This window comes from Zalophus californianus, chromosome 2 (assembly GCF_009762305.2).
Source record: "Zalophus californianus isolate mZalCal1 chromosome 2, mZalCal1.pri.v2, whole genome shotgun sequence".
NCBI classification, from domain to species: Eukaryota; Metazoa; Chordata; class Mammalia; order Carnivora; family Otariidae; genus Zalophus; species Zalophus californianus.
In genome coordinates, this window is record NC_045596.1 from 165,877,619 (window position 1) to 165,903,829 (window position 26,211).

Here is a 26,211-nt window from a genome sequence, read left to right on the forward strand (position 1 = left end):
TTCCTGATCCCTGAGCTTAGAGGCACTGAAATGTTTGACAGCTATACATTATTTGAGCATAATAGTGGTCATTCTCTCCATTAAAAGCACCCATTATTTTTCTTCATTTTATTTTGCATTTTGAAGAAAATTAGTGGGTTTTACGTGGTTGTAGAACTTATTAAACAAACAAACAAAAAAGGAACTCTGCAGGTGGCCTGGAAAGATGGCAAAGTAGGAGGATCCTAAGTTCACATCATATGAATACACCTAGATCATAGCCACATCAGTGCAACTAACCCAGAAAATAACCCAAAGACTGTCAGAACAGACTCTACAGTTAAGCATAGAGAGGAAGCCACATTGAAAATGGTAGAAGGGCAGAGATGTGGTCAAGAACCAAACTCCCTGTGAGACCGAACACAAACAGGAGGGACACCAAGAGCATGGTGAAGGGCAAGGAGCACACCACACACCAGGCACCCCAGACATGGGGATCCTGCTCTGGGAAAATGAGTCCCCATAACATTTGACATTAAAAACCAGAGGGACTAGGGGCACCTGGGTGGCTCAGTCGTTAAGTGTCTGCCTTCGGCTCAGGTCATGATCCCTGGGTCCTTGGATCGAGCCCTGCATCAGGCTCCCTGCTTGGCGGGAAGCCTCCTTCTCCCTCTCCCTCCCTCTGCTTGTGTTCCTGCTCTCGCTATCTCTCTTTCTGTCAAATAAATAAAGTCTTTAAAAAAAAAAAAGAACCAGAAGGATTTAACTATGCTAGTTTTTATAATCAATGGGGCTTAACTCTGAGTACTTTAAAAATCAGCTTAGCAATGGGAGAGCAACAGAGCAATAGGAAACTGAGTCCCTGCCCTTAAAGATCCAGCACAGCAAACAACCCTGTGGATGCAGCATAGAAGCAGCAGTTTGAAAAGCACCTCGGGTGTACTGGGAGGATATTTATTTACTAATCTCAGAACATGCACTAGATGTGGTGGGGTCTTTATGAAACTTCTCCAAGGACAAAAGAGCTAGCAGGTGCCATTTCTCCTAACCCCCCAACCTTTAGCCTAGATAGTCAGACACCTGCCAGAACCAGTGTGCGAACACTCACCACCTAGCTTGCTAAAAGCACACCCTGTCCCCATGCTCTCCTGCAGATCTGCCCCAACCAACCTACCCCACTTGGGGGAGTCCCTCTGAGATGGCACCTGGCATTCTGCAGGCAGCCCCAGCCATGACCAGCACTTGCCCTAAGTAGAGAGGAAGATAACCACACACACATCATTTTGACTGCAGCCCAAGCTATGGGTTGGAGACAGACATCTTATCTCACTGCCAGCCCTTCCCACCAACAAAAACCCCATGGGGTCAGGGGAAAAAGAGAACCCTATAGCTTGGGATCACTGCAACCCCAACAAACAGACTAAGGACATACATCTTGTCTGACCCAACTACAAGCCCAAGACAGCCCCAGACTCATCCCTTTAGGCACAGGGACCAACCCCTGCCTGCAAAAGACAAAGGGGACCATTGCAGCCAACTGGACTGAAAGTAAAAGCATTTCAATCACAATAGTAGGGTGCACAAAACACACATAAGAGACACCCCTGAATCACCTGGGTCTCATGAATAGAGGACACTGCACTGTCAGGCACTGCAGGACCTCTTCTTCATAAGGCCACTACTTCCAAGATCAGAAAACATAGGTCACTTTTCTAATACATAGAAACAAACACAGAGAATTAAACAAGATGAAGAGACAGAGGAAAAGATCCCAAAATGAAAGAGTAGGACAAAATCACAGCAAAAGAGCTAAATAAAATGGAAGTAAGCAATACGCCTGAGAGGGAATTCAAAGTAATGGCCATAAGACTTTTCCAGACTTACTGGACTTGAGAAAAGAGTGGAGGATCTCAGTGAGACCTTCAACAAAGAAATAGAAAATATAAAAATGAACAAGAGATGAAGAACTCAATAACTGAAAGTAAAAATACACTAGAGGAAATAACAAGTAGACTAGAGAAAGCAGAAAAACAGATCAGCAAGCTGGAAGACAGTAATGGAAAGCAACCAAGCTGAACAGCAAAAAGAAAAAAAAAAATCAATAAAAACAAGAATAGATTAAGGGAAATCAGCAACATCACCAAGCATAATAACATTCACATTATAGGGATCCCAGAGGGAGAAGAGTGGGAAAGGGGGACAGAAAATTTATTTTAAGAAACAATAGCTGAAAACTTTCTTAATCTGGGGAGGGAAACAGAAATCAAGATCCAGGAGGCACAGAGAGCCCCCAACAAAATCTACCCAAGGAGGCCCACCCAAGATACGTAGAAAGTAAAATGACAAAAATAGTGAGAAAGAATTTTAAAAGCAACAAAAGAAAATAGTTACATACAAGGGAAACCCCATAAGGCTATCAGCTGATTTTTCAGCAGAAACTTTGCAGGCCAGAAATGAATGGCATAATATATTCAAAAGGCAGAAAGGAAAAAACCCTGCAGCCCAAAGTATTCTATCCAGTAAGGCTATTGTTCAGAATTAGAAGGAGAGATAAAGAGTTTCGTAGACAAGCAAAAGTTAAAGGAGTTCATCACCATTAAACTAGCCTTATAAGAATCGTTAAAGGGAATTCTTGGAGTGGAAAGAAAAGTAGTAAGACTATTATGAGAGGACAAAAAAATTTCACAAGTAAATGCAAAACATAGTAAAAGCAGTAGATTAATCACTTATATAAACAGTATGGAGATTAAAACACAAAGCAGTAAAAACAATATTATCTTTAAAAATCAGTCAAAGGATTCACAAAATAAAAAAGTTCAATAAAATTGATAAAAACATTAGCTAGACTCATCAAAGAGAGAAGATTCAAGTAAATAACAGCAGACACAAAAGAGGAGAAATAATAACCAACCCCACAGAAATACAAAGGATTATAAATAATATAAAGGATTATATATTTTACATGAAAAATTATATGCCAATATTTGGACAATGTAGAAGAAATTGATAAATTCCTGGAAACATTTAACCTTCCAAAACCAAATCAGGAAGAAATAGAAAATTTGAACAGACTGATTATTAGCAATAAAATTGACTCAGTAATCAAAAAACTCTCAACAAACAAAAGTCCAGGAACAGATGACTTCACAGGTGAAGTCAACCATACATTTAAAGAAGAGTTAATATGTATTCTTCTTAAACTATTCCGAAAATTAGAAGAGTAAAGAAAGCTTCCAAATTCATTCCATGAAGCCAGAATTACCCTGATACCAAAACCAGACAGACAGTAAAAAAAGAGAAAACTATAGTCCAATATCTCTGATGAACATAGATGCAAAAATCCCCAACAAAATACTAGCAAACCAAGTCCAAAAATACATTAAAAAAATCATTCACCACGATCAAGTGGGATTTATTAAAAGGATACAAGGGTGGTTCAATATTTGCAAATCAATCAACATGATAAATCACATTAATAAGAGAAAGGACATAAGACCATATGATTATCTCACTAGATGCAGAAAAATCATTTGACAAAGTACAACAGATATTCATGATAAAAACTCTCAACAAAGTAGAATTAGAAGGAACATACCTAGTTAATAAAGGCCATAAATGAAAAACCCCCAGCTAACATCATACTCAATGATGAAAAACTGAGAGCTTTTCCTCTAACATCAGGAATAAGACAAGGATGTCCACACTCACCGCTTTTATTCAACATAGTACTACTGGAAGTCTTAGCCACAGAAATGAGACAAGAAAAAGAAATAAAAGTCATCCAAATTGGTAAAGAAGTAAAATTTTCACTATTTGCAGATGACATGATACTATACAGAGAAAACCCTAAAGACCCTACCAAAAATTACTAGAAATGATGAATGAATTCAGTAAAGTCACAGGATACAAAATCAATATACAGAAATCGGTTACATTTTTATACTCTCATAATGAAGTAGCAGAAAGATAAATAAAAAAAAAAAAATCCCATTTGCAATTGTCCCACAAAGAATAACATACCTAGGAATAAATTTAACCAAGGAGGTGAAAGTCCTGTATTCCAAAAACTATAAAACACTGATGAAAGAAATTGAAGATGGCATAAACAAAAGGAGAAATATTCCATGCTCATGAATTAGGAGAACCAATATTGTTAAAATGTTTGTACCGCCCAAAGCAATCTACAGATTTAAAGCAATCTCTATCAAAATGTGAACATTTTTCACAGAACTAGAACAAATAATCCAAAAATTTGTATGAAACCACAAAAGACCCCAAATAGCCAAAGCAATATTGAAAAAGAAGAACAAAACTGGAGGTACCACAATCCCAGATCTCAAGATATACTACAAAGCTGTAGTAATCAAAACAGTATGGCAGTGGCACAAAAATAGACGCATAGATCAATATAACAGAATAGAAAGCCCAGAAATAAGCCCACACATCTATGATTAATTAATCTACAATAAAGGAGTCAAGAATATACAATGGGAAAAAGCCTCGTCAACAAACAACTTTGGGAAAATTGGACAACGACATGCAAAAGAACAAAACTGGACCACTTTGTTATGTCATACATAAAAATAAACTCAAAATAAAGACCTAAATGTGAGACTTGAAACCATAAAACTCCCAGAAGAAAACGTAGACAGTAACGACTTTGATATCAGCCATAGAAACATTATTTTACATATGTCTCTTTTGGCAAGGGAAACAAAAGCAAAATTAAACTATTTGGACTATATGAAAATGAAAAGCTTTTGGGAAACAAAAGCAAAATTAAACTATTTGGACTATATGAAAATGAAAAGCTTTTGCACAGCAAAGGAGACCATCAACTAAACAAAAAGGCAACCTACTGAATGTGAAAAGGTATTTGCAAATGATATATCTGATAAGGGGTTAATACCAAAATATATAAAGAACGTATATATCAACACCAAAAAAAATCCAATTAAAAATGTGCAGAGGACATGAATATGCAGTTTTACAAAGAAGACATACAGATGTCCAACAGATACATGAAAACATGCTCAACATCACTAATCATCAGGGAAATGCAAATCAAAACAACGAGACATCACTTCACACCTATCAGAATGGCTAAAATGAAAAACACAGGAACAATAACATAACACAAGCAAGTGTTGGTGAGGATGTAGAGAAAAAGGAACTCTTGTTCACTGTTAGTGGGTATGTAAACTGGTGCAGCCACTGTGGAAAACAGGGTGGAGCTTCCTGAAGAAATTAAAAATAAAAATACCATAGATGATGGATAAAGAAGATATGGTGTGTGTGTGTATATATATGTATGTATATACACACACAATGGAATATTATTCAGCCATGGAAATGAATGAAATCTTTTCATTTGCAACAACATGGGTGGATTTAGAGGGTATAATGCTAAACAAGTGAAATGAGTCAGTCAGAAACAAATACTATATGCTTTTACTCATATGTGGAATTTAAGAAACAAATTAAATGAACACATAAAAGAAAGAGACAAACAAAAAATATAGAGAATAAACTGGTGGTTGGCAGAAGGGAGGTGGGTGAAAAAATCGATGAATAGGTGAAGGGGATTAAGAGTACACTTATCATCAGGTGCACATAGGTGGCTCAGTTGGTTAATCATCAGACTCTTGGTTCCAGCTCAGGTCATGATCTCAGCGTCGTGAGATCGAGCCCCATGTCAGGCTCCTTGCTTGGTGTGGGGTCTGCTTGGGATTCTCTCCTTCGACCTCCCCCTCTGTGTGCACTCTATCTCTAAAACAAATAAATAGGGGAAAAGATGGCAGAGGAGTAGGGGACCCTATTCCAACCAGTCCCCGGATTTGAGCTGGGTATCTACCAGACCACTCTGAACACCCACGAAATCAGCCTGAGATGTAAGAAGATAGATCTGGATCTCTACAAACAGAATATCGCAGGCAGTTGGTTTCGAGGTTCAAAGTGGTGAACTATGACTCCGGGGGCACATATCAGAGGATAAACAGAAGGGGGAGGGAGCCGAGCCATCGGGATTCTACACTGCCAGTGAGCAATAGCCTCCTGCGCTGGGGATGGGGCACAGACTTGCAGACCGGTAGTGGCAGGGAAATGACTTTAGGGCGCTCCCCCGGACAGAAACCCAGAGCAGCAGTGCTGCTCATTTGAACTGGGGGCGGCTGGCAGTTTTAGAAGCACAAAGGGCAGAGACATGCCCCAACCTGGAGGCAAGGACTGGGAACACTGCTGAGGGGTGCACAACCCAGGACTGCAGTTTATAGCAGCACAGACAGAAACAGAGATAGTGCGGCCTCGAGAGCTCACTGAGGAACAGACTGCAGTCATTCTGCTCGGAGGCAGAGGGTTGGAAACGGTCTCTTCTGCTCTGACTCTCGTAAGAGACAAGGAAAGCCACCAGGAAAAGCCGCCAGAGAACAAAAGCCCCAAAAAACTGGTTTTCACTGAACCCATCCCCCGCCACAGGGGGCAGGGCAACTCTGCCCAAACAGGGTTGCCTGAGTAACAGCATGGCAGGCCCCTTTCCCAGAAGGCAGGCTGGGAAAACAAGAGTCCAGCAACCCTAAGGTCCCTAGAAAACAGGTGCATCTTCCTTGGGTTGTGTTCAATAATTTGGACTCTATACATTCCCTCAACCACCCCTCAACAGAATGACTAGGAGGAGGAACCCCCAAAATAGGAAAGACTCAGAGACTATGACTTATGCCACAGATTTACAAATAGATTCAGATATAACCAAGATGTCGGAGATGGAATTCAGGCTGGCAATTGTGAAGACAGTAGCTAGAATGGAGAAATCAATTAATGGCAACATAGAGTCTCTAAGGGCAGAAATGAAAGCTGAATTGGCAGAACTTAAAAATGCTATCAATGAAATCCAATCTAATCTAGATAATATAACAGCTAGGGTAAGCGAGGCAGAAGAATGAATTAGTGACCTAGAAGACCAATTAATAGAAAGGGAAAAGAGGAGACCAGGGAAAAACAACTCAGAATCCATGAAAATAGAATCAGAGAAATAAGTGACACCATGAAACGTTCCAATGTCAGAATTATTGGAATTCCTGAGGGGGTGGAGAGAGAGAGGACTAGAAGATATATTTGAGCAAATCGTAGCTGAGAACTTCCCTAATCTGGGGAATGAATCAAACATTTGTGTCCTAGAGGCAGAGAGGACCCCTCCCAAGATCAAGGAAAACAGGCCAACACCCTGGCATGTAATAGTAAAACTCGCAAATCTTAGAACCAACGAAACCATCTTAAGGGCAGTTAGGGGGAAGAGATTCCTTACATACAGAGGGAGGAACATCAGAATAACGTCAGACTTATCCACAGAGACCTGGCAAGTCAGAAAGCCTGGCAAAACATATTCAGGGTACTAAACGAAAAGAACATGCAGCCAAGAATACTTTATCCGACAAGGCTGTCATTTAGAATGGATGGAGAGATACAGAGCTTCCCAAACTGGCAGAAACTGAAAGAATATGTGACCACTAAGCCGGCCCTGCAAGAAATATTAAGGGGAGTTCTATAAAAGGAGAAAGACCCCAAGAGTGATATAGAAAAGGAATTTACAGGGACAATCAATAAAAACAAGGTCTTCACAGGCAACATGATGACAATTAATTCATATCTTTCAATAATCACTCTCAACGTGAATGGCCCAAATGTTCCCATAAAACAGCACAGGGTTGCAGATTAGATAAAAAGACAGGACCCATCCATATGCTGTCTACAAGAGACTCATTCTGAACCTAAAGATACATCCAGACTGAAAGTGAAGAGATGGAGATCCATCTTCCATGCCAACGGACCTCAAAAGAAAGCTGGGGTAGCAATTCTTATATCAGACAAATTAGATTTTAAACTAAAGACTGTAGTTAGAGACACAGAAGGACACTATATCCTTCTTAAAGGATCTATCCAACAAGAAGATCTAACAATTGTAAATATCTAGGCCCCCAACATGGTAGCAGCCAACTACATAAGCCAACTGTTAGCCAAAATAAAGAGTCATATTGATAACAATACGTTAATTTTAGGAAACCTCAATACTCCACTCTCAGCAATAGACAGATCATCTAAGCAGAAAATCAACAAAGAAACAAGAGCTTTGAATGACATACTGGACCAGATGGACCGCATAGTTATATATATAGAACATTCCACCCTAAAACAACAGAATACTCCTTCTTCTCAAGTGCACATGGAAATTTCTCCAGAATTGACCACATACTGGGTCACAAATCAGGTCTCAACCGATACCAAAAGATTGAGATTATTCCCTGCATATTCTCAGACCATAATGCTTTAAAACTGGAACTCAATCACAAGAAAAAAATTGGCAGAAATTCGAACACTTGGAAGCTAAAGACCACTCCATTCAAGAATGTTTGGATCAACCAGGAAATCAAAGAAGAACTTAAACAATTCATGGAAACCAATGAGAATGAAAACACATTGGTCCCAAACCTATGGATACTGCAAAGGCGGTCCTAAGGGGGAAATACATAGCCACCCAAGCCTCACTCAAAAAAATAGAAAAATCCCAAATTCACCAACTAACTCTACACCTTAAAGAACTAGAGAGAAAGCAACAAACAATGCCTAAGCCATGCATTAGAAGAGAAATAATTAAGATTAGAGCAGAGATCAATGAATTAGAAACCAGAAACACAGTAGATCAGATCAATGAAACTAGAAACTTGTTCTTTGAAAGAATTAATGTGATCGATAAACCACAGGCCAGGCTTATCCAAAAGAAATAAGAAAGGAGGGGTGCCTGGGTGGCTCAGTCGTTAAGCGTCTGCCTTCGGCTCAGGTCATGGTCCCAAGGTCCTGGGATCGAGCCCCACATTGGGGACTCCCTGCTCTGTGGGAAGCCTGCTTCTCCCTCTCCCACTCCCCCTGCTTGTGTTCCCTCTCTTGCTGTGTCTCTCTCTGTCAAATAAATAAAATCTTAAAAAAAAAAAAAAAAAGAAATGAGAAAGGACCCAAATTAATAAAATTGTGAATGGAAGGGGAGAGATCATGACTAACACCAAGGAAATAGAAACAATTATTAGAAATTATTATTAACAACTATATGCCAATAAGCTGAGCAACCTGGATGAAACGGATGCCTCCCTGGCAACCTATAAACTCCCAAGACTGAAATGGGAAGAAATTGACAACTGAATAGGCCAATAACCATTAATGAGATTGAAGCAGTGATCAAAAACCTTCCAAGAACCATCAGTCCAGGGCCTGATGGATTCCCTGGGGAATTCTACCAAACATTCAAAGAAGAAATAATACCTATTCTCCTGAAGCTGTTTCAAAAAAAACAGAAACAGAAGGAAAGCTTCCAGACTCATTCTATGAGACCAGCATTACCTTAGTCCCCAAACCAGGCAAATACCCCATCAAAAAGGAGAATTTCAGACCGATATCCCTGATGAATATGGATTCCAAAGTCTCAACAAAATCCTAGCTAATAGGATCCAACAATACATTAAATAGATCATCCACCATGACCAAGTGGGATTTATCCCCGGGATGCAAGTGTGGTTCAACATTCATAAATCGATCAATGTGATAGAACACATTAATAAGAGGAGAGAGAAGAACCATATGGTCCTTTCAATTGATGCAGAAAAAGCATTTGACAAAATACAGCAACCTTTCCTGATTAAAACTCTTCAGAGTGTAGGGATAGAAGGAAAACTCCTCAAGTTCATAAAATCCATTTATGAAAAACCCACAGAGAATATCATCCTCAATGGGGAAAAGCTGAGAGCCTTTCCCTTAAGATCAGGAATATGTCAAGGATGCCCACTCTCGCCACTATTGTTCAACATAGTACTAGAAGTCCTAGCAACAGCAATCAGACAACAAAAGGAAATAAAATGTATTCAAATTGGCAAAGAAGTCAAACTCTCACTTTTTGCAGGTGACATGATACTTTATGTGGAAAACCCAAAAGATTCCACCCCTAAATTACTAGAACTCATACAGCAATTCAGTAATGTGGCAGGATACAAAATCAATGCACAGAAATCAGTTGCTTTCTTATACACTAACAAGGCAACTGTAGAAAGAGAAATTAGAGAAACAATTCCATTTACAATAGTGCCAAAAACCATAAGATACCTCAGAATAAACCTAACCAAAGAGGTAAAGGATCTATACTCTAGGAACTACAGAACACACATGAAAAAATTGAAGAAGATGCAAAAAGATGGAAAAACATTCCATGCTCGTGGGTCAGAAGAATAAACATTGTTAAAATGTCTGTGCTACCCAGAGCAACCTATACCTTCAATGCCATCCCAATCAAAATTCCAATGACATTTTTCAAAGTGCTGGAACAAACAATCCTAAAATTTGTATGGAATCAGAAAAGACCCCGAATTGCCAAGGAAATGTTGAAAAAGAAAAACAAAGCTAGGGACATCATGTTGCCAGATTTCAAGCTATATTACAAAGCAGTGATCACCAAGACAGCATGGTACTGGCACAAAAACAGATATATAGACCAATGGAACAGAATAGAGAGCCCAGATATGGACCCTTAACTCTATGGTCAAATAATCTTGGACAAAGCGGGAAAAAATATGCAATGGAAAAAGACAGTCTCTTCACTAAATGGTGCTGGGAAAATTGGACAGCCACATGCAGAAGAATGAAACTGGACCATTCTCTAACACCATACACAAAGATAAACTCAAAATGGTTGGAAGACCTCAATGTGACAGAAATCCATCAAAATCCTAGAGGAGAACATAGTCAGTAACCACTTTGACATCAACCACAGCGACTTCTTTCAAGATACATCTCCAAAGGCTAGTGAAACAAAAGCAAAAATGAACTTTTTGGACTTCATCAAGATAAAAAGCTTCTGCACAGCAAAGGAAACAGTCAACAAAACAAAGAGGCAACCTACAGAATGGGAGAATATAATTGCAAATGACACTACAGATAAAGGGCTGGTATCCAAGATCTAAAAAGAACTTCTCAAACTCAACACCGCAAAAACAAATAATCAAGTCAAAAAATGGGCAAAAGACATGAACAGACACTTCTCCAAAGAAGACATACAAATGGTTAACAGACACATGAAAAAACGTTCATCATCATTAGCCATCAGAGAAATTCAAATCAAAACCACGCCAAGATACCACCTTACATCAGTTAGAATGTCAAAAATTGACAAGGCAAGAAACAGCAAATGTTGGAAAGGTTGTGGAGAAAGGTGAACGCTCTTACACTGTTGGTGGGAATGCAAGTTGGTACAGCTACTTTGGAAAACAGTGTGGAGGTGCCCCAGAAAATTAAAAATAGAGCTACCCTATGACCCAGCAATTGCACTCCTGGATATTCACCCCAAAGACACAACTGTAGTGAAAAGAAGGGCCATATGCACCCCAATGTTCATAGCAGCAATGTCCGCAATAGCCAAATTGTGGAAAGAGCCGAGATGCCCTTCAACAGATGAATGGATAAAGAAGATGTGGTCCATATATACAGTGGAATATTATTCAGCCATCAGAAAGGACGAATACCCAACTTTTACATCAACATGGATGGGACTGGAGGAGATGATGCTAAGTGAAATAAGTCAAGCAGAGAAAGTCAATTATCATATGGTTTCACTTATTTGTGGAACATAAGGAATAGCATGGAGGACATTAGGAGAAGGAAGGGAAAAATGAAGGGGGGGAAATCAGAGGGAGAGATGAACCATGAGAGACTGGACTCTGAGAAACAAACTGAGGGTTCTAGAGGGGAGGGGGTGGAGGGATGGGTTAGCCTGGTGATGGGTATTAGGGAGGGCACGTACTGCATGAGCACTGGGTGTTATATGAAAACAATGGATCGTGGATCACTACATCAAAAACTAATGATGTATTATTGTATGGTGACTAACATAACATAATAAAATAAAATTAAAAAAATAAATAAATCTTTATAAAAAAAGTACAACTTATGATGAGCACTGAGTAATGTACAGAACTGTTAAATCATTATGTTGTACACCTGAAACTAATATACCAATATGTGTTAATTATACTTGAATTATATATATGTACATATATATACATAATATATGTAATTGTATATGTATGTATAAATATACATAAAAGAACATATAAAAGAACTATGGTTTATATTTGAAAACATATCAGATACTTTTGGTGTTTCTAGACCAGCACTGTCCAATAGAAGCCCCTGTGATGATGGAAATGATTTGTCTCTATTCTATACAATGTAGTAGCCACTAGCCACATGTGACTATGAAGTACTTAAAATGTGGCCAGTGTGACTGAGGAACTGAAGTTTTAATTGTATTTAATTTTAATTATCTTATATTTAAATGGCCACATGTAGCTACTGGGTAAGATAGTGGACAGTACAGTCTGGACCATTTTAGCCTTTTTTTTTTTTTTTTTTTGGCAAGAGGGAACATTGTGCACCCATCAAATATTAGCATTCATCCTTCCCCCACTATCTTTGTGTTGTATGCCATTGTTTTCCATGATTCTTCACCTACACTGGAAACATGTAGAACCAGAGCTTCCCTTGGGTTCCAGAAACCATATCTTACTTCAACACCCGGTCTCTCTTTCTGCCAATTACATAAGACACAGTAATCTAATGAGCCTAAAGCAGGGGCCCATGGAGCAGAGTAATACTAGTACTAGTAATGAGAATAAGAGACAACATTGATTTGTTGTTCCATATGGACGAGGTACATCATACTTCCATGTATACTAACTTATTTGAACTTCATAGCAGCATGTGGGATTTGAGGTCTGGCATTTGATGGTAGAGCTCATTGTCTCACAACTTCAGTGTCCAGAGTTTTTACTGGGATTCTGTTACTTATGATAAATGATAGATTAAATCCTTGGCCACATGACTGAACTCCATCTTCAGCCCCTTCTCCCCTCTACAGAGATCGTGATGTCATTCGGCTCAAAGCCTCAACCCACTAATCACATGGTGGATCTTTTCAGCATGGCCAGTCTCCCTCTTGACATTATGTAGGGACTCACTATGAGTCACCTCATTAGCATAAGCTGTCAGGGCCCACTATGATTAACAAAGGCACTCCTATCATTTTATTGATGTCCTTCTTCCTGTGCAAAAGCTTTTTAGTTTGATGTAGTCCTAATAGTTTAATTTTGCTTTTGTTTCCCTCGCTCTGCGGAGACAGAGCCAGAAAAAAAGTTTCTATGGCTGATGTCAGAGATTACTGCCTAGGTTTTCTTCTGGGAGTTTTATGGTTTCAGGCATCACATTTAAGCCTTTAATCCATTTCGAGTTTATTTTTGTGTATGGAATAAGAAGGTGGTCCAGTGTCACTCTTGCAGGCAGCTGTCCAGTTTTCCCAACACTATTTATTTACTGTATATTCCTCCTTCCTTTGCCATAGATTAATTGACCATAACAATATGGGTTTATTTCCGGGTTCTCTATTCTGTTCCATTTATCTATGTGTCTATTTTTGTGCTAATACCGTACATACTATGTTGATGACTACAGCTTTGTGATGTATCTTGAAATCTGAAATGGTGACCCCTCCAGCTTTGTTCTTCCCCATTATATGCTATTACCTCCTTTATCATAGATGAATTGACTATACTTTATCTTGAGAGAAAGTAACTATTTGTATAATGGTGAGCATTTCATGATGTATATATTGTACACCTGGATCTAATATACTATTGTATGTCAATTATATTTCACTTAAAAATAAATAAGTACACACAGGGGAAAAAGCCAAACATCGCTTTGTGTATGTTAAAAACAAACAAAAAACAAAAAGTAAAGACATTCCTAACAATTGGGAAATTCCAAGGGCTTATCTCCACCCCAGGAACCTGGGACAAAAAAAAGGAATTCTTTATTATGTAATGGCTACCTCAGAAATTTCCTTTCAAGTGATTAAAAGTAAGGATAAGGACAGAAGAATCTCTAAATTTTTGTAGTAACTGGACATATTCACAGATACTATCTCATTTAATCCTCATGACACTCCCGTGTGGAAGATACTATTGACGTCCTTGTTTTATAGATGGATAAGCTGACACTAAATAAAGTTAAAAACATGATCCATAAATATCCAACTAGTGATAACGGGTGTTGGAGTTTAAAATCAAGTTTTCTAACTTTAAACTGTAAGCCCTTTGAATCTATAAGAATAGTAGACAGAGATAAGAATAGAGATGCTTTGAATTCTTAGTTACTTTTCTTTTCTGTAAATGAAGGCTGGAAGTGGATTTGCCCAAGATATAGGACAGAGAATTGAGGAATGTGAGTATCTGGGTATTAGGCTTCTTCCCAATGTGCCAACTGATTCCTTTTCTGCTCTCCTGTGTTTATTTGGAGAAAGTTATGCCTTGATTCTGTGTCAGTCCTTATTGCAAGCATTGAAAATACAGAAATCAAGTCCCAGGCTTCTTTGGAGGGAGGACAGACAGTAAGCAAAAGATGGCAATATGATGTGGTTAGAGAAACAGTAGAGGAAAGCACTTAGAATGGGCCCTAACTAAGACAGGCTAGGGAAAAGGGCATCAGGAAGAATTTCCTGCAGGAGACAAAGTAGGAGCTGAGGCTTAGAACAAACCAGGACTAACCAGGCCTCCAGATCTGTAAGTGAATAGAAAAGGGGTACTGGGTTCTCACCTAGATCTAGGAGGCTGATGGGCCCTGATGATGCCACAAAGCCTAGTGCTTTTCAGCTTCCTTACTCTGTTTGCATCTGCCCCAGCTGTGACTAGAACCCCATTGTAGGAGGAGTGGAATCCCCCCAAGAAGGGGTTGTGGGGTGTGAGGATGTGGACCTCAGAAATGCTAGGGGTATACAGGTGTGTCAGGGGCTCCATTGAATTTTTCATCTATAAAATGAGGACTTTGGACTTTCCTATACGATCCCTGGGGTCCTTCTGCCTCTAACATTTCATTATTTTGTGATTTTTATGAAAAATGTTTTGCAAAACAAATGAATAGTGTAAACAAGATTATAGAGAGAATATTTCCCTTCTTAAGGGAATAAATTGTTCTCAAGCACTTTGGGAGCATTCATTTGCATATAAACAATGCAAATTCTATATAAACAGAGGAGGCTTGTTTTCTTAGGTGTTTTGGTAAGTTAATATATCATTCTTGTCTGTTTTGCTAGTCTTTGTGTATTAGGAAGTGATGGACTTGCATTCATTTTAAATATTCTATACTTTTGAATATTCACAGCTTCTTGAATGTTCATAATATCTGACTTTTCTCTGAATTAGCTTGAATTTTCTTAAATGATTTCTTTATTCAATGGGTTATAAATATATAGGATTTGTTTTTCCAGGAAGGATTTGGAGAAATTCATCTTGCGCTACCTACATGTTAGAGGTGACAGCTGAACTCCACCCCACTTTCAGTCCTCTTGGTTTGGCATGGGACTATCCAACAAAGTTTACAGCAATCTGTTAAGGTCCAAAGTCCTGCCTTTGCTTTTAACTCCCAGTGTCTTGTCGTCTTTCTACATCTTTCTCCCCCTATGCACTTGAGTGCTTCTCCCCTCCACCCCACCCCACATCACTCAGACTGCATCAACTTCCACTAACAATTAACATTATGCAAGTATTTTATTTGTCTAGACGAATTTCAAAGATTAGGGCATCATCCAGAGGTAGCACCATGCACAGAACAAATCCATTTTCCAGGTTCCATTCTCTCCACATTTCATCTTTTCTCCCACATTTTTTTTCTCTTCTCCTCTTTCTTCTCCAGCCCCGTTCATTCCCCTGCCTTTCATCATTCTCAGAAGCAAGACACATTGCACCCCTTGTCTGAAGCATAACAGTTTACTGATCACTTGCTGTGGCTTGGGCATTTTCTTGAGGTTTTGGTCTCTACTCCCTAGTGGCTGCTCAAAACATTCCAAATGCATTTGGTTGGGTCCAGATAAGTTCAGGAAAGGATATTTTAAGGAAGCATGCTTCTGCTAAGAGGACTGGGAAAAGCTGGAGAAGCCCAGGGGTGAAGGATGAGCCTGTGCAAACTGTAGAAGCACATGGGAGCATGGCAGGTTCAGCAACTTCAAATAGTTATTTGTTAAGGGGAGTTAAGTGTGATACAGGGATCACTGACAAAAAGATGGAGCTGGAGGAGAAGACGGTGGTCTCATCACAAATGACCTTTGTGTATTACATTTTTTTCAAGTAGATGTTGGGAACCCAGTGAAGCCCTACAATACCAGTGTGATGATGCAGCAGAGCTGGTTGCAAAGATGCCAGAGAGAAGCCAAGTGGCATGTCAAGGGCCTGGAATCGGGCATGGGCCTGGGGTGCAGAGGACATGACTCATTTCAGAATGAAATAGGAGGCCACTAAGACTTGTGGCTGACTGGTTATGGGGTGGAGGAGAAAAAGAAACAAGCCTGGGAAAACACTGAATTTCTGCCTTGAGCTCCTATTTGTTGGGTTAGGTAATGAAGGAAAAGAAAGAATAGAAATTAGGAGAAGCTTGATTTGTGAAATCTAGTTTAATTTGGGTTATCTGTGTCCTATAGTAATAAACTGAGCAAAGATGACAAGTCCTTGGATATCATTCATGGCACATCTCAGGCAGTAGATTGAACACATTTGAAGTCATGACTGTTCAGCAGCATGTGTGTGGAAAGTGTCTAGAACATAACTCCTCATCCAACAAACCTAACACATTCTGGCCACATCATTTCATAGAGGCCATGGTCCATGATTTCGTTTCTCATGTCTCTGTTAACTTGCTCTCTGGGTTTCAGACACCAGGCTCCATCATGGCTGAGGATACCCTGCTTTGTTTTTTAATTGGCTTATTGAACAGTTTAAGTTCAATGTGGGACAAACACATCAATTTTTCTCCAGCAGCCATCTCCAAACACACTGGTCAAAACATATTCCCCACCCTTCCCCCCCACCTTGATAACATCTCAGGAAGACTGCATACATTTCTGGTGATTTTTCATGGTAAAAACAGTTCAATCTTGGTAATGAATACTCCTTTTTAGGTAAAAAGAATGAGATCTTGCCATTTGTGACAATATGGGCAGACCTAGAAGGTATTGCTAAGTGAAATAAGTCTGAAAGAAAAAGACAAATACGATATGATTTCATTTATATGTGGAATCTAAAAAACAAACAAATACATTTTTTTTAAAGTGGAAACAGAGCCATAAATAGAGAGAACAAACTGGTGGTTGCCAGAAGGGAGGATGGAGGGGGGATGGGCAAAATGGGTGAAGGGGAGTGGGAGGTACAGTCTTCCAGGTATGGAATGAATAAGTCACAGGGATGAAAGGTAGAGCATAGTGAATACAGTCAATGGTATCATAACAGTGTTGTATGGTGACAGATGGGAGCTACACAGCATGTGTAGAGCTGTTGAATTTCTAGGTTGTACACCTGAAACTAACGTAACACTGTGTGTCAGCTATCCTTCAATTACAAGAAAAAAAAAAAAAGAAGAAGAAGAAGAAAAAGTCCTTACCAGTGTACATAAGACTACTACCTCATGACCAGTTTGGAGCACCACCTTCTCTGAAACTTCCAGGTCTGAATGGGCAAAAGGACAGCTAGTACGAAGAGAAGCCTTTTAACTTAACTGGTCCTGCAAATGTGCTTCTCATTCAGCCTGGGGTCTCAGAATGCAGACCTACCCTGCAAGGCCATTAAGTCTCTGTCTGGGAGGAGCTCCTACAGGGGCTGGAGCTCACAGAGTCCCATGGAGCCCCCCAGTTCATGGACATGGACATTCCTCTCTTTGGAAAATGGAAGGTACCCCTTCCAAATTGCTGTAAGTTTTTCTAACTGCATTCCAAGACCCAAAGAAAAGTACCTAGTAACCTTCAGTAACATTTTTTTTAAGTGAAGTAGCAGGTATGTTGTATCATTTTTATGATGATATATGTCAAAAATAAAGTGAGCTCTATGAGTATGTTTGTACATATATAATGCAACTGAAAGTCTCTTCAAATTGAATTAAATTTCAGACTCTGAGAAGAGAGACTGTCCCTTACCACAAATGGAAACTGTATAATGAATTCTTTTTTCCCTATGCCTTTCTTCAATTTTCTATTTAAAGAAATTTCTGAAAATACATGAATTATGCAGCTTATCTCTCAGATGAAAAAGAATTTTCTTCTTGGATTGGATGGCTGCATATTTATTAATAGCAGTAAAATTTTCCATGTTCTTTTGTATCAAATGGGATGCTGACTAAAATACGAAGGAGCCTTTTCAGCAATAATAAGAGTAATGGATGAATAATTATAAAAGCTATATGGAATTGAAAGACATTTTAATTTGTCATTTACTTCTGTGTTCAGAAAGGATCTGAATAATCATTCTGACTATAAAAAGGACGAGTGTGATATTTTTGCTCATTATGGGATTAAGTTCTTAATATACCCCTTTTACTATAAATTAAAAAAAAACAAACCTCTTTTAGTTTCCTCTAATGATGTAATCATAACTGAAGACTGCTCAGCTGCGTGTGTGTTTGGTCCTCTCGCTGTCACAAGGAGATATAACACTTTAAACTCATTTTAATTTGAAAAGTGTTGATCTTTGCAATGTATAAAAATGAGATTATACTTGTTTGCTTCATGAGAACTTTCAAACTTTATGTCACATTAACACACGAAAATAACAAGGACTGTAGAATTTCCTCAGGTCATGACCAGATGAAGCAGAAACTGAATATGGGATTCCAAAACAGGATTTTTCTTTTTATAACAACCATTTAAAAGTGGCTGTGCTTATCAGGGTCATTCAAAGGCAAAATTCCAAAGCAGTTCTTTTTAACCTAGAAATGCATATAGTTTCCATTTTCTTTTGGTCTGCATTATACAACAACAGTCAAACTCTTACCTGCATCCTAAGAATATTCTGTGACAGCACTTATTTTGGAAAATAAAATTTTAAGATATGCTGTGTGCTTCTAGGTGAGTGACAGAGTTTTCCTTTGTAGCTTGTGAATTTTCATTTACCAGATTTCCACTACGATATTTAGCTCTTAGTGACGAAGGATAGGAGAATCTATGTGAGGATTCTAACCTGCTCCTGCACTTTTGCCCCGCTTCCCCTCTAAAAATACAGCTTTAGGGATAATTGTCAGCTATGAGCTGAGACTGTTTTGGTAGCCTCACATGCAGCTAGAGGACATGTGCTATTCTGTGGCAGAAATTCCCTGCACGGAATGTCAACAAGCCTTTTGATTCTCATCTTTCCCAGAGCTCAGCCCCCACCCCTAAGCAGCTGGGTGAACATGTGCCATCCACTTAGCCAATTTAAGCCTCAGTGTTCTCACTGTTAAAATGGGAAGAAATGACATCCAAATTAAAGGTGGTTGTGGGGATTCAATTATAAGTAAAATAATATGAAGTTCTTGACACACAGTAAGCATGCAATAAATGGTAGTATCTTCTTATCTTAAAGAAAAACAAAACCAAAAACGTTAAGAATTAGTTACCTATTTAATTTAAACCAATACTTTTTGAGAGTAAAGCCGGAAAATGTTTTTCCCATTTCTCTAACAAGGAAAATTCTGAATGAATTGAGAATGTGGTTTATAACAATAATCTGAAATCTAAATGCTATAATGTTGTTCTTCCTCCCACCGAGAGGGTTCTACAAGTCGTCATATCTGAAACTTAAGGATGGGTATATGCAGTCCACCGTAAATAAAAACCAACTTGTCATTTTCATCTTAAGAACTTTCAGAATGAATTTAGTGTCTGGTATGACAAGATTGAGACATATATTTTCTTGTACATACATAGAGATGGCATTGATAATTGAGTTATTATATTTACAGGTTACTTAGAATGTAAAAGATTCATCATATAAATTCGGCTTTACTTTAATTTTTTTTAAGATTTTATTTATGTATTTGACAGAGAAAGACACAGCAAGAGAGGGAACACAAGCAGGAGGAGTGGGAGAGGGAGAAGCAGGCTTCCCGCTGAGCAGGGAGCCCAATGCGGGGGCTCGATCCCAGGACCCTGGGATCACGACCTGAGCCGAAGGCTCACGCTTAACGTCTGAGCCACCCAGGCGCCCCTGGCTTTACTTTAATTTGATGACTAAAGTGATGTGGCGGGGGGAGACTGAAAGAAAGAGGGGGGAAGGAAGGAGAGAGGAGGGTTGGAATATGTAATTATGAATAAAGGTAAGACTGTGTTCCTTTCTGTCTTATAGCCTGAAGAATAAGTAGTGAAAACATCAATCAAGAGATGAGAAAAAAAATGTCAGGATTTCTCTCCGTGGAGAATTGCTTATCAACCACCAGAGGAGGATTCTTCCTTGAACAATGAACATTTCTTATGAGGATTCACAGATTAACATATGACTAATCTTAGTTTTGGAGAGTGAATGAGCTTTCTTTCTTTCTTTCTTTCTTTCTTTTAATTTTGTGGCGAGTTATGATATTTGGATGGATTTTTTAATTCTTTCCTGATGATCTATTTAGCACATATTCTAAATTATAATCCTACAGCAAACAGTGAGAACATCATTCAGACTTAAAGACAGTGGGAAGATCTAAATTTCCAATTTATCCTAGATTTCTTCAACATATAATTATTCCATTAAATCCTTGATGATTGAGATGTAAAGCACCTTTATCAAGAAATACACATTATTTTTTCATCATGCTGAACATGATTGGTGGCAACATGCATGGAATCAGAACGAGTCACTACCAGTAGAAGATATATAATGGACACAAATACTACTCCTTCATTTCACCTTCAGAATTGTGAGTGAGGTTTGCCATCTGAACGACAAGAATAAAAAGGGTGAATAAAGGAAGAAGCCCATCCTTTTTTTCTGATCACTCAAAGAACAGTTTCTCAAGGTTAAGCCAAGTCCTCTTTGCAAGCTGCCAAAATAATAGCTTAGGAAAAGAATTAGTTTGCCTGCATGATGATCCTCTTAGGCAAAAATGTCTTCACAGCAGTTGACCTTGATGAAATGTTTTCCCAAAGGCATCCAAGAGAAGAATTGCAAACCCCCGAATGAGAGGGAAATAAAAGAATATTTCTTATGAATTTGGCCTGAACTGTGGGCTTTGATGTGGGGTGCTGAGGATTTGAGAAGAATTGAGTAAGTTCTGAAGAAATGACAGCCTTGGATATGGAGAGCCCCCTCTATTCCCCTGTTCCTCACTGAAGTCCTTTTGCTGAGCCAAGGTTCAGTCACTTTGGAAAGAACACCACTGGCCAGTATGACAGACTGGAAAACTGTTCGTCTCTGATGGGGAATGCCTCTGAGTGTAACTTCTAAAGCTTTCTCTGGGTTCAGCTCTTCGCGGTGACTGGATCTGGTGTGTGCAGAGCCAGACATTTACCTCCTCTTCACAGTTTCTCAGTGCTCTGCCTGGTGTTGCCCTTTGTACATTGTGACCACAGGCAATCGATCTCCTGGTGTCAGGATTTTCTGGACGTCCCTTGTTTTTCCACAGAGAGCTGAGGTGGTTACAACTCAGCGAGCAATAAATGAAATGACTTAGAAATGCACAGTGTTGTTATGAAGGTGTTTGGAATTTGGCACCACTCTTGAGAGTGCCCACTCAGGAGGGACCAGGGCTGCTAGCTTCTGCGCTGACAGAGAGACACGGCTGCACCAGCCACGTTCTGTCCCGTGGGAAGGAAGGGGGGTTTGATGGCAAGCAATCTATCTTGCTGTTTTGGAAAGCACACAACAGAACTACAAACCTGCAACGGTGACTTTTCTTCCAATGTGTGAAATAATGCTTTATTTGTCCATTCTGCTGTAAAATAAGCACTGTCCAAGTATAAAAACAAATGAAAAAAACCCAAAAAACAAAAACAAACAAACAAAAAAAAAACTTTGGTTCTCTTTGTGTTTAGTGAGTGAGCTCATACCCTCAAGTGTTTTGTTTTGTTTTGTTTTTTAATAACCTGATATAGTTGAGCCTGTGAACATAGATCTCTTTTGCTTTACAGAGAGGCTATGCCAAACCCTTTACAGATAAGTTTCCAGATATAATGATCAGATCATTTCAGAATTCCTCATCTAAATATCGTTGCTCCTTGGCAAACTGCCAAGTGAAAGTGAATATCCTGCCAGAGATTTTGTTTGTTTGTTTTCAAATTTCTTTTTTTATTTTTGCATAAATAAGGGAAATGACTGTTCCAATGTACCACGGAGTTGACATATTAAGTCTTAAACAAGAAGGGCCAATGAATGTTATTTATATTTGGGGAAGTCTTAGATGGAGACATCTTTGCTTAGAAAGCTAGCTGTTTGTTCTGTTCTTATTTATTAGTAGTAGCAATAGTAGTATTAGTATGGTTATATTTGTTTAATTAGATCATGTCTTATGTTCCAATTCATTATGGAACCGATGGAAGTGAGATGTAAGGTAAGTATTTTCAAATAGCCAAATTAATTCTGGCATAGAGGAACAGACCCATGGGACCTGGCTGTGGTGGAGCTGCTCCGGTAGGGCCACCTGATGACAGCAGAGACTCCCAGAGAGAAAAGAACGAGTCCTGGGATTTCCCATAAAACCTCAGTTCAAGGGACCTAGGGGAGAACCCTATCTATTTGAAAGAAACGATCCAAATTATCAATATATAAAGTATTTTCACTGTTCCAGAGTACTTGGAGTTATGGCAACTAAAGTAACCAACTACTGACGTTTGAAGTTTTGCTCCAATGAGGGAAAAATGACACAAAATTAACATAAGCAGAAGCCTAATGGCATCCTTATATTAGAATATTTTTTTTTCTTTGTATTTAGAAGGATACTTGCTAAGTGGTTGAAATCATCTGTGTCTTCGTATACAGACAAAATACTCCTACAGACCTGGTCATGCACCTTGCTTAACTTTTGAAAGAGTTTTTCTTCTTCAAGTAAGAGGTAAGCTTCTGGCCAGCACCTGCGCCAGTGGCCACAAATGCCATGGTAGTGAAACCCAAATTAATGAGTTTTCATTATATATCAACTCCGCAGCCCAGTGCAGTAACAAATACCATCATAAAACAATCTGCTAAATAGAGAGGACCACAGTGATCTCTTTTGCTGATAAAAATAGTAATAAAGCTCTAATCTGCAATTGCTTGACCACAAAGACCAATATAGGATTTTTCATTCACCTCTTAGATGACATATAACGTAAACTGGAACTGCAAGAGTCTTTATACCTTTCTACTGAATTGAGTTAATTAGACTATTCAGACCAAGAGAAGAAGAATATGAGACAGATGAAAAATGCCTCCCAGAGGCAAACTTGAGCCTGGGGTGGCAGGGAGGGGTGGTAGCCAAACCTCTTCCAAAGCTGATCTTTGAGTGAGGTGTTACTGACAAGTCACTGTGAGCACAGCATATTCAAACTCCAATAACAAACTTTCTGTACTGTCAGGTAATAAGCGCCCTCTCTACATTCCATCCAAGCTAAATATTCATTGATTGTTTGACCAGCTTGTACAAAGAATTGATTGTTGTTCTTTTGTGACCAGAATGAGAAGGGTTTGATCAACATATTAATATGAGGACAGATTTTTTTTTCTTTTTTTGGCTTCTTACCTAGTTTTTTCATACTAAAGTCATGCTAAACTACCTCATAGGATTGTGGTGTGGATTAGCTAATTAATAAACATCAAGTGCTTAAAAATACAAATCTCTATATAAATGCTGCCTTAGTTGGCTTTCTAGTTTAAGATATGCATGTCAAATTATATATTTCATGGTAATATTCATGTTGGTAAATTTGTCTTTAAATTTAATATACAAATATCTTGATGTAGAATAAAACTCTGAGGGCCCCAGCATGGACTCAAACTCAAGTGTGGCAAATGTAGCACCTAAGGAAACAAAAGCACCTAGAAGCCAAAACCAAAATATTTCCTTAAGCAGATTTTAAAGCAGGCCTTCTCAAAGGTTGGGGGTGGGGGCGGTCAACACTGGTTTTAAAGAGTGTATTAAGTAATTTTGTATTATAATAGTTAAAATGCAACAATTATCAGTGACTTATATGTAAAAATTAGAGTGGGTTTAAGGCTATGCTTATGATAAAATGTTGAGTAAAACATAGAGGGAAGAGTCATAACTAGTCCACATGTTTCTGAATACCTAAAGAGAAGTTGTTCGGATGGATATCTGCTTTGATTTTTAATCTTCCTAGGAAAACTCTGAACACTGTCTTTTTGAAAGGGTACAGCCTAAACAGAAAGGGAGGGAATTAATATCTCACCCTTTCTTAGTAACATCATCTGCAGGGTCTACCCAACTATTTAAAAGGTAACTTTACTGTGGCTCTACTTTGTTGCCATTTTCCCCCTGTGATTCATTACTCCTTAGCCACTACTCTGAGTAGCAGTTTTATTTGCTAATTTCAAATGTCTCAAGTTAATTAGCAATTCATTCTGACCTTTAAAAACCACATTCTATAATCTTCAAATTATATGAGTGAAGGAAAAAAAAATCCTATTTTACCTGTCCGCCCATCTCCAACTATCACTGACAGGTTACATTGTCTCTGAAGAGCCGTCCAACTATTATTATGGGTCAAATGTTGACATCATCTGTGGTTGTTTGAAGTCCAGCTCAAATTGCCTCACTGCACAGGTGGGCACTAGGCTCTGCAGAGGCTGTTTCAACTTCAGAATGTTTAAGAAGTGTACAAATGTAGGACATTTGGCTGCTAAATTTATTCCTTTTTTTAATTAAAGAAATAAAAGTGAAATTGATATGCACAATAATGAATTCCGTCTTGCGTCCTTGCTATTTTCTTAGCACATTTTCTACTCGAATTGTTACTCTTCAAATGATTAAGAGTCTGACTGTCAGACTACCAATGATGGTAAGATAAGGTTTCTTGTGGTGGTCAACTTAGTGACCGTGTATTCTGCTTTGAAATCAAATGTTTTACTGTATGTTTTATATTTCTTAAAGTTGTCTTCACAGCTAAGAGTAAGGGTTAATCAGTGTGCATAACAACATTAGTGTTAATCATTTTATTACTGAGAGTCCAAAGAGTCGCCATGTTGGGTCAACCCCATGTCCTATCAGTCCACTAATCTGATTGTAAATCATCTCCAAGAAGCTCAGAATGGGAGGATGGGATTAGCCTCCCTAATATTAGTTCCAAGGAAATTCTTAATGTTGCATATGTATAATAAGCAATGTAGTAGGGATCTTCCTCTATTTTATCAAAAATATAATCTCGGTTGAGTGTGAGAATAATGGAATGAATGGCAGTCATCACGGAAGGAAGGCAATCTACAGAGCTCTTATTCTAGACAGAACTGTCAGAACATCAGAGAGCACACCTTGAAGAGAAAAGATAATCTTTGTCCTCTACATGTCCAGTTGGCTTCCGGAGCAAGAATAAGTGGTTCAAGTTTTCCCTCCTTTCTTCTGAATTAATTCTTCTTGTCACTAATTAGATTGACTTTGTGGCTGTCATGTTGATTGGCCATAAGGAGCACATATTCAGAACTTTGGAGTGGCTTGTGCTTTTCTCCACCACTCTTTTGCTCAGTTAGAACTTGCTGCTATTTTTAAAAAATGATTAGTAACAGGAAAATATAGTCAGTATAAGGAGAATATTTGCCATTTTAGCAAATTTCTACTTTTGACTAGTTACCTTTTTTAAAGCCTCTGTCTTCATTATCCTCTTCTTTACCATTTAATTTAAGGCCAGTTAGAAGCCCATCTCCTACCTCTTTATATAAGCTACCATTTCTCAGTGTCCTTTAGGTGTAGAGAGTTTAATTGTGATGAAGCTAATAAGTACCCTCTACAAGCTACCCGTGGGGGTGTGTAATAAGGTGCGTGTTCCACCTGGGGAATTGCATCAGCCATTTACTCTTTGAGAGTTTTGAAGTGTGAATGAACCAAATACTTGAGGTTTTTTTCCCAGTCACTCACTGGTTCAGAAACTGCCCATCTTCCCAGATGAATGGTAAGCCTCTCTGGGAGGACTTAAACTCAATCCTTATCTATTTTGTACACGTCTCCTCTAATATAGCACCTTTTCTCTGTAGATGTTGAGTGCAAGACAGTACAGTTCCTACTTTTTGTAAATTTTGGATATTCTCTGACGTATTGCTGGGATTTGAAGAAAACAAAACATTTCTCCCTTGCAACGATCTTCTTTAGCCAAAGTCTTTTTTTTGGGGGGGGTAGAGATAGGCACCCCTGAGAGCAAAAACCAAAACCAAAACCTATTTATCTTTT

At 38.7% G+C, this 26,211-nt stretch overlaps 1 protein-coding gene across 1 annotated transcript in view; it reads left to right on the plus strand.

Annotated features, from left to right (window-relative positions):
* ZMAT4 (zinc finger matrin-type 4) overlaps positions 1 to 24,720 on the plus strand; it is a 371,996-nt gene extending 347,276 nt beyond the window's left edge. The window contains exon 7 of the mRNA XM_027597341.1: positions 20,202 to 24,720. Within this exon, the coding sequence (XP_027453142.1) occupies positions 20,202 to 20,217 (16 nt within the window). The 3' untranslated portion in view covers positions 20,218 to 24,720. The remainder of the gene's footprint in view (positions 1 to 20,201) is intronic.
* Positions 24,721 to 26,211: the final 1,491 nt, after the last annotated feature.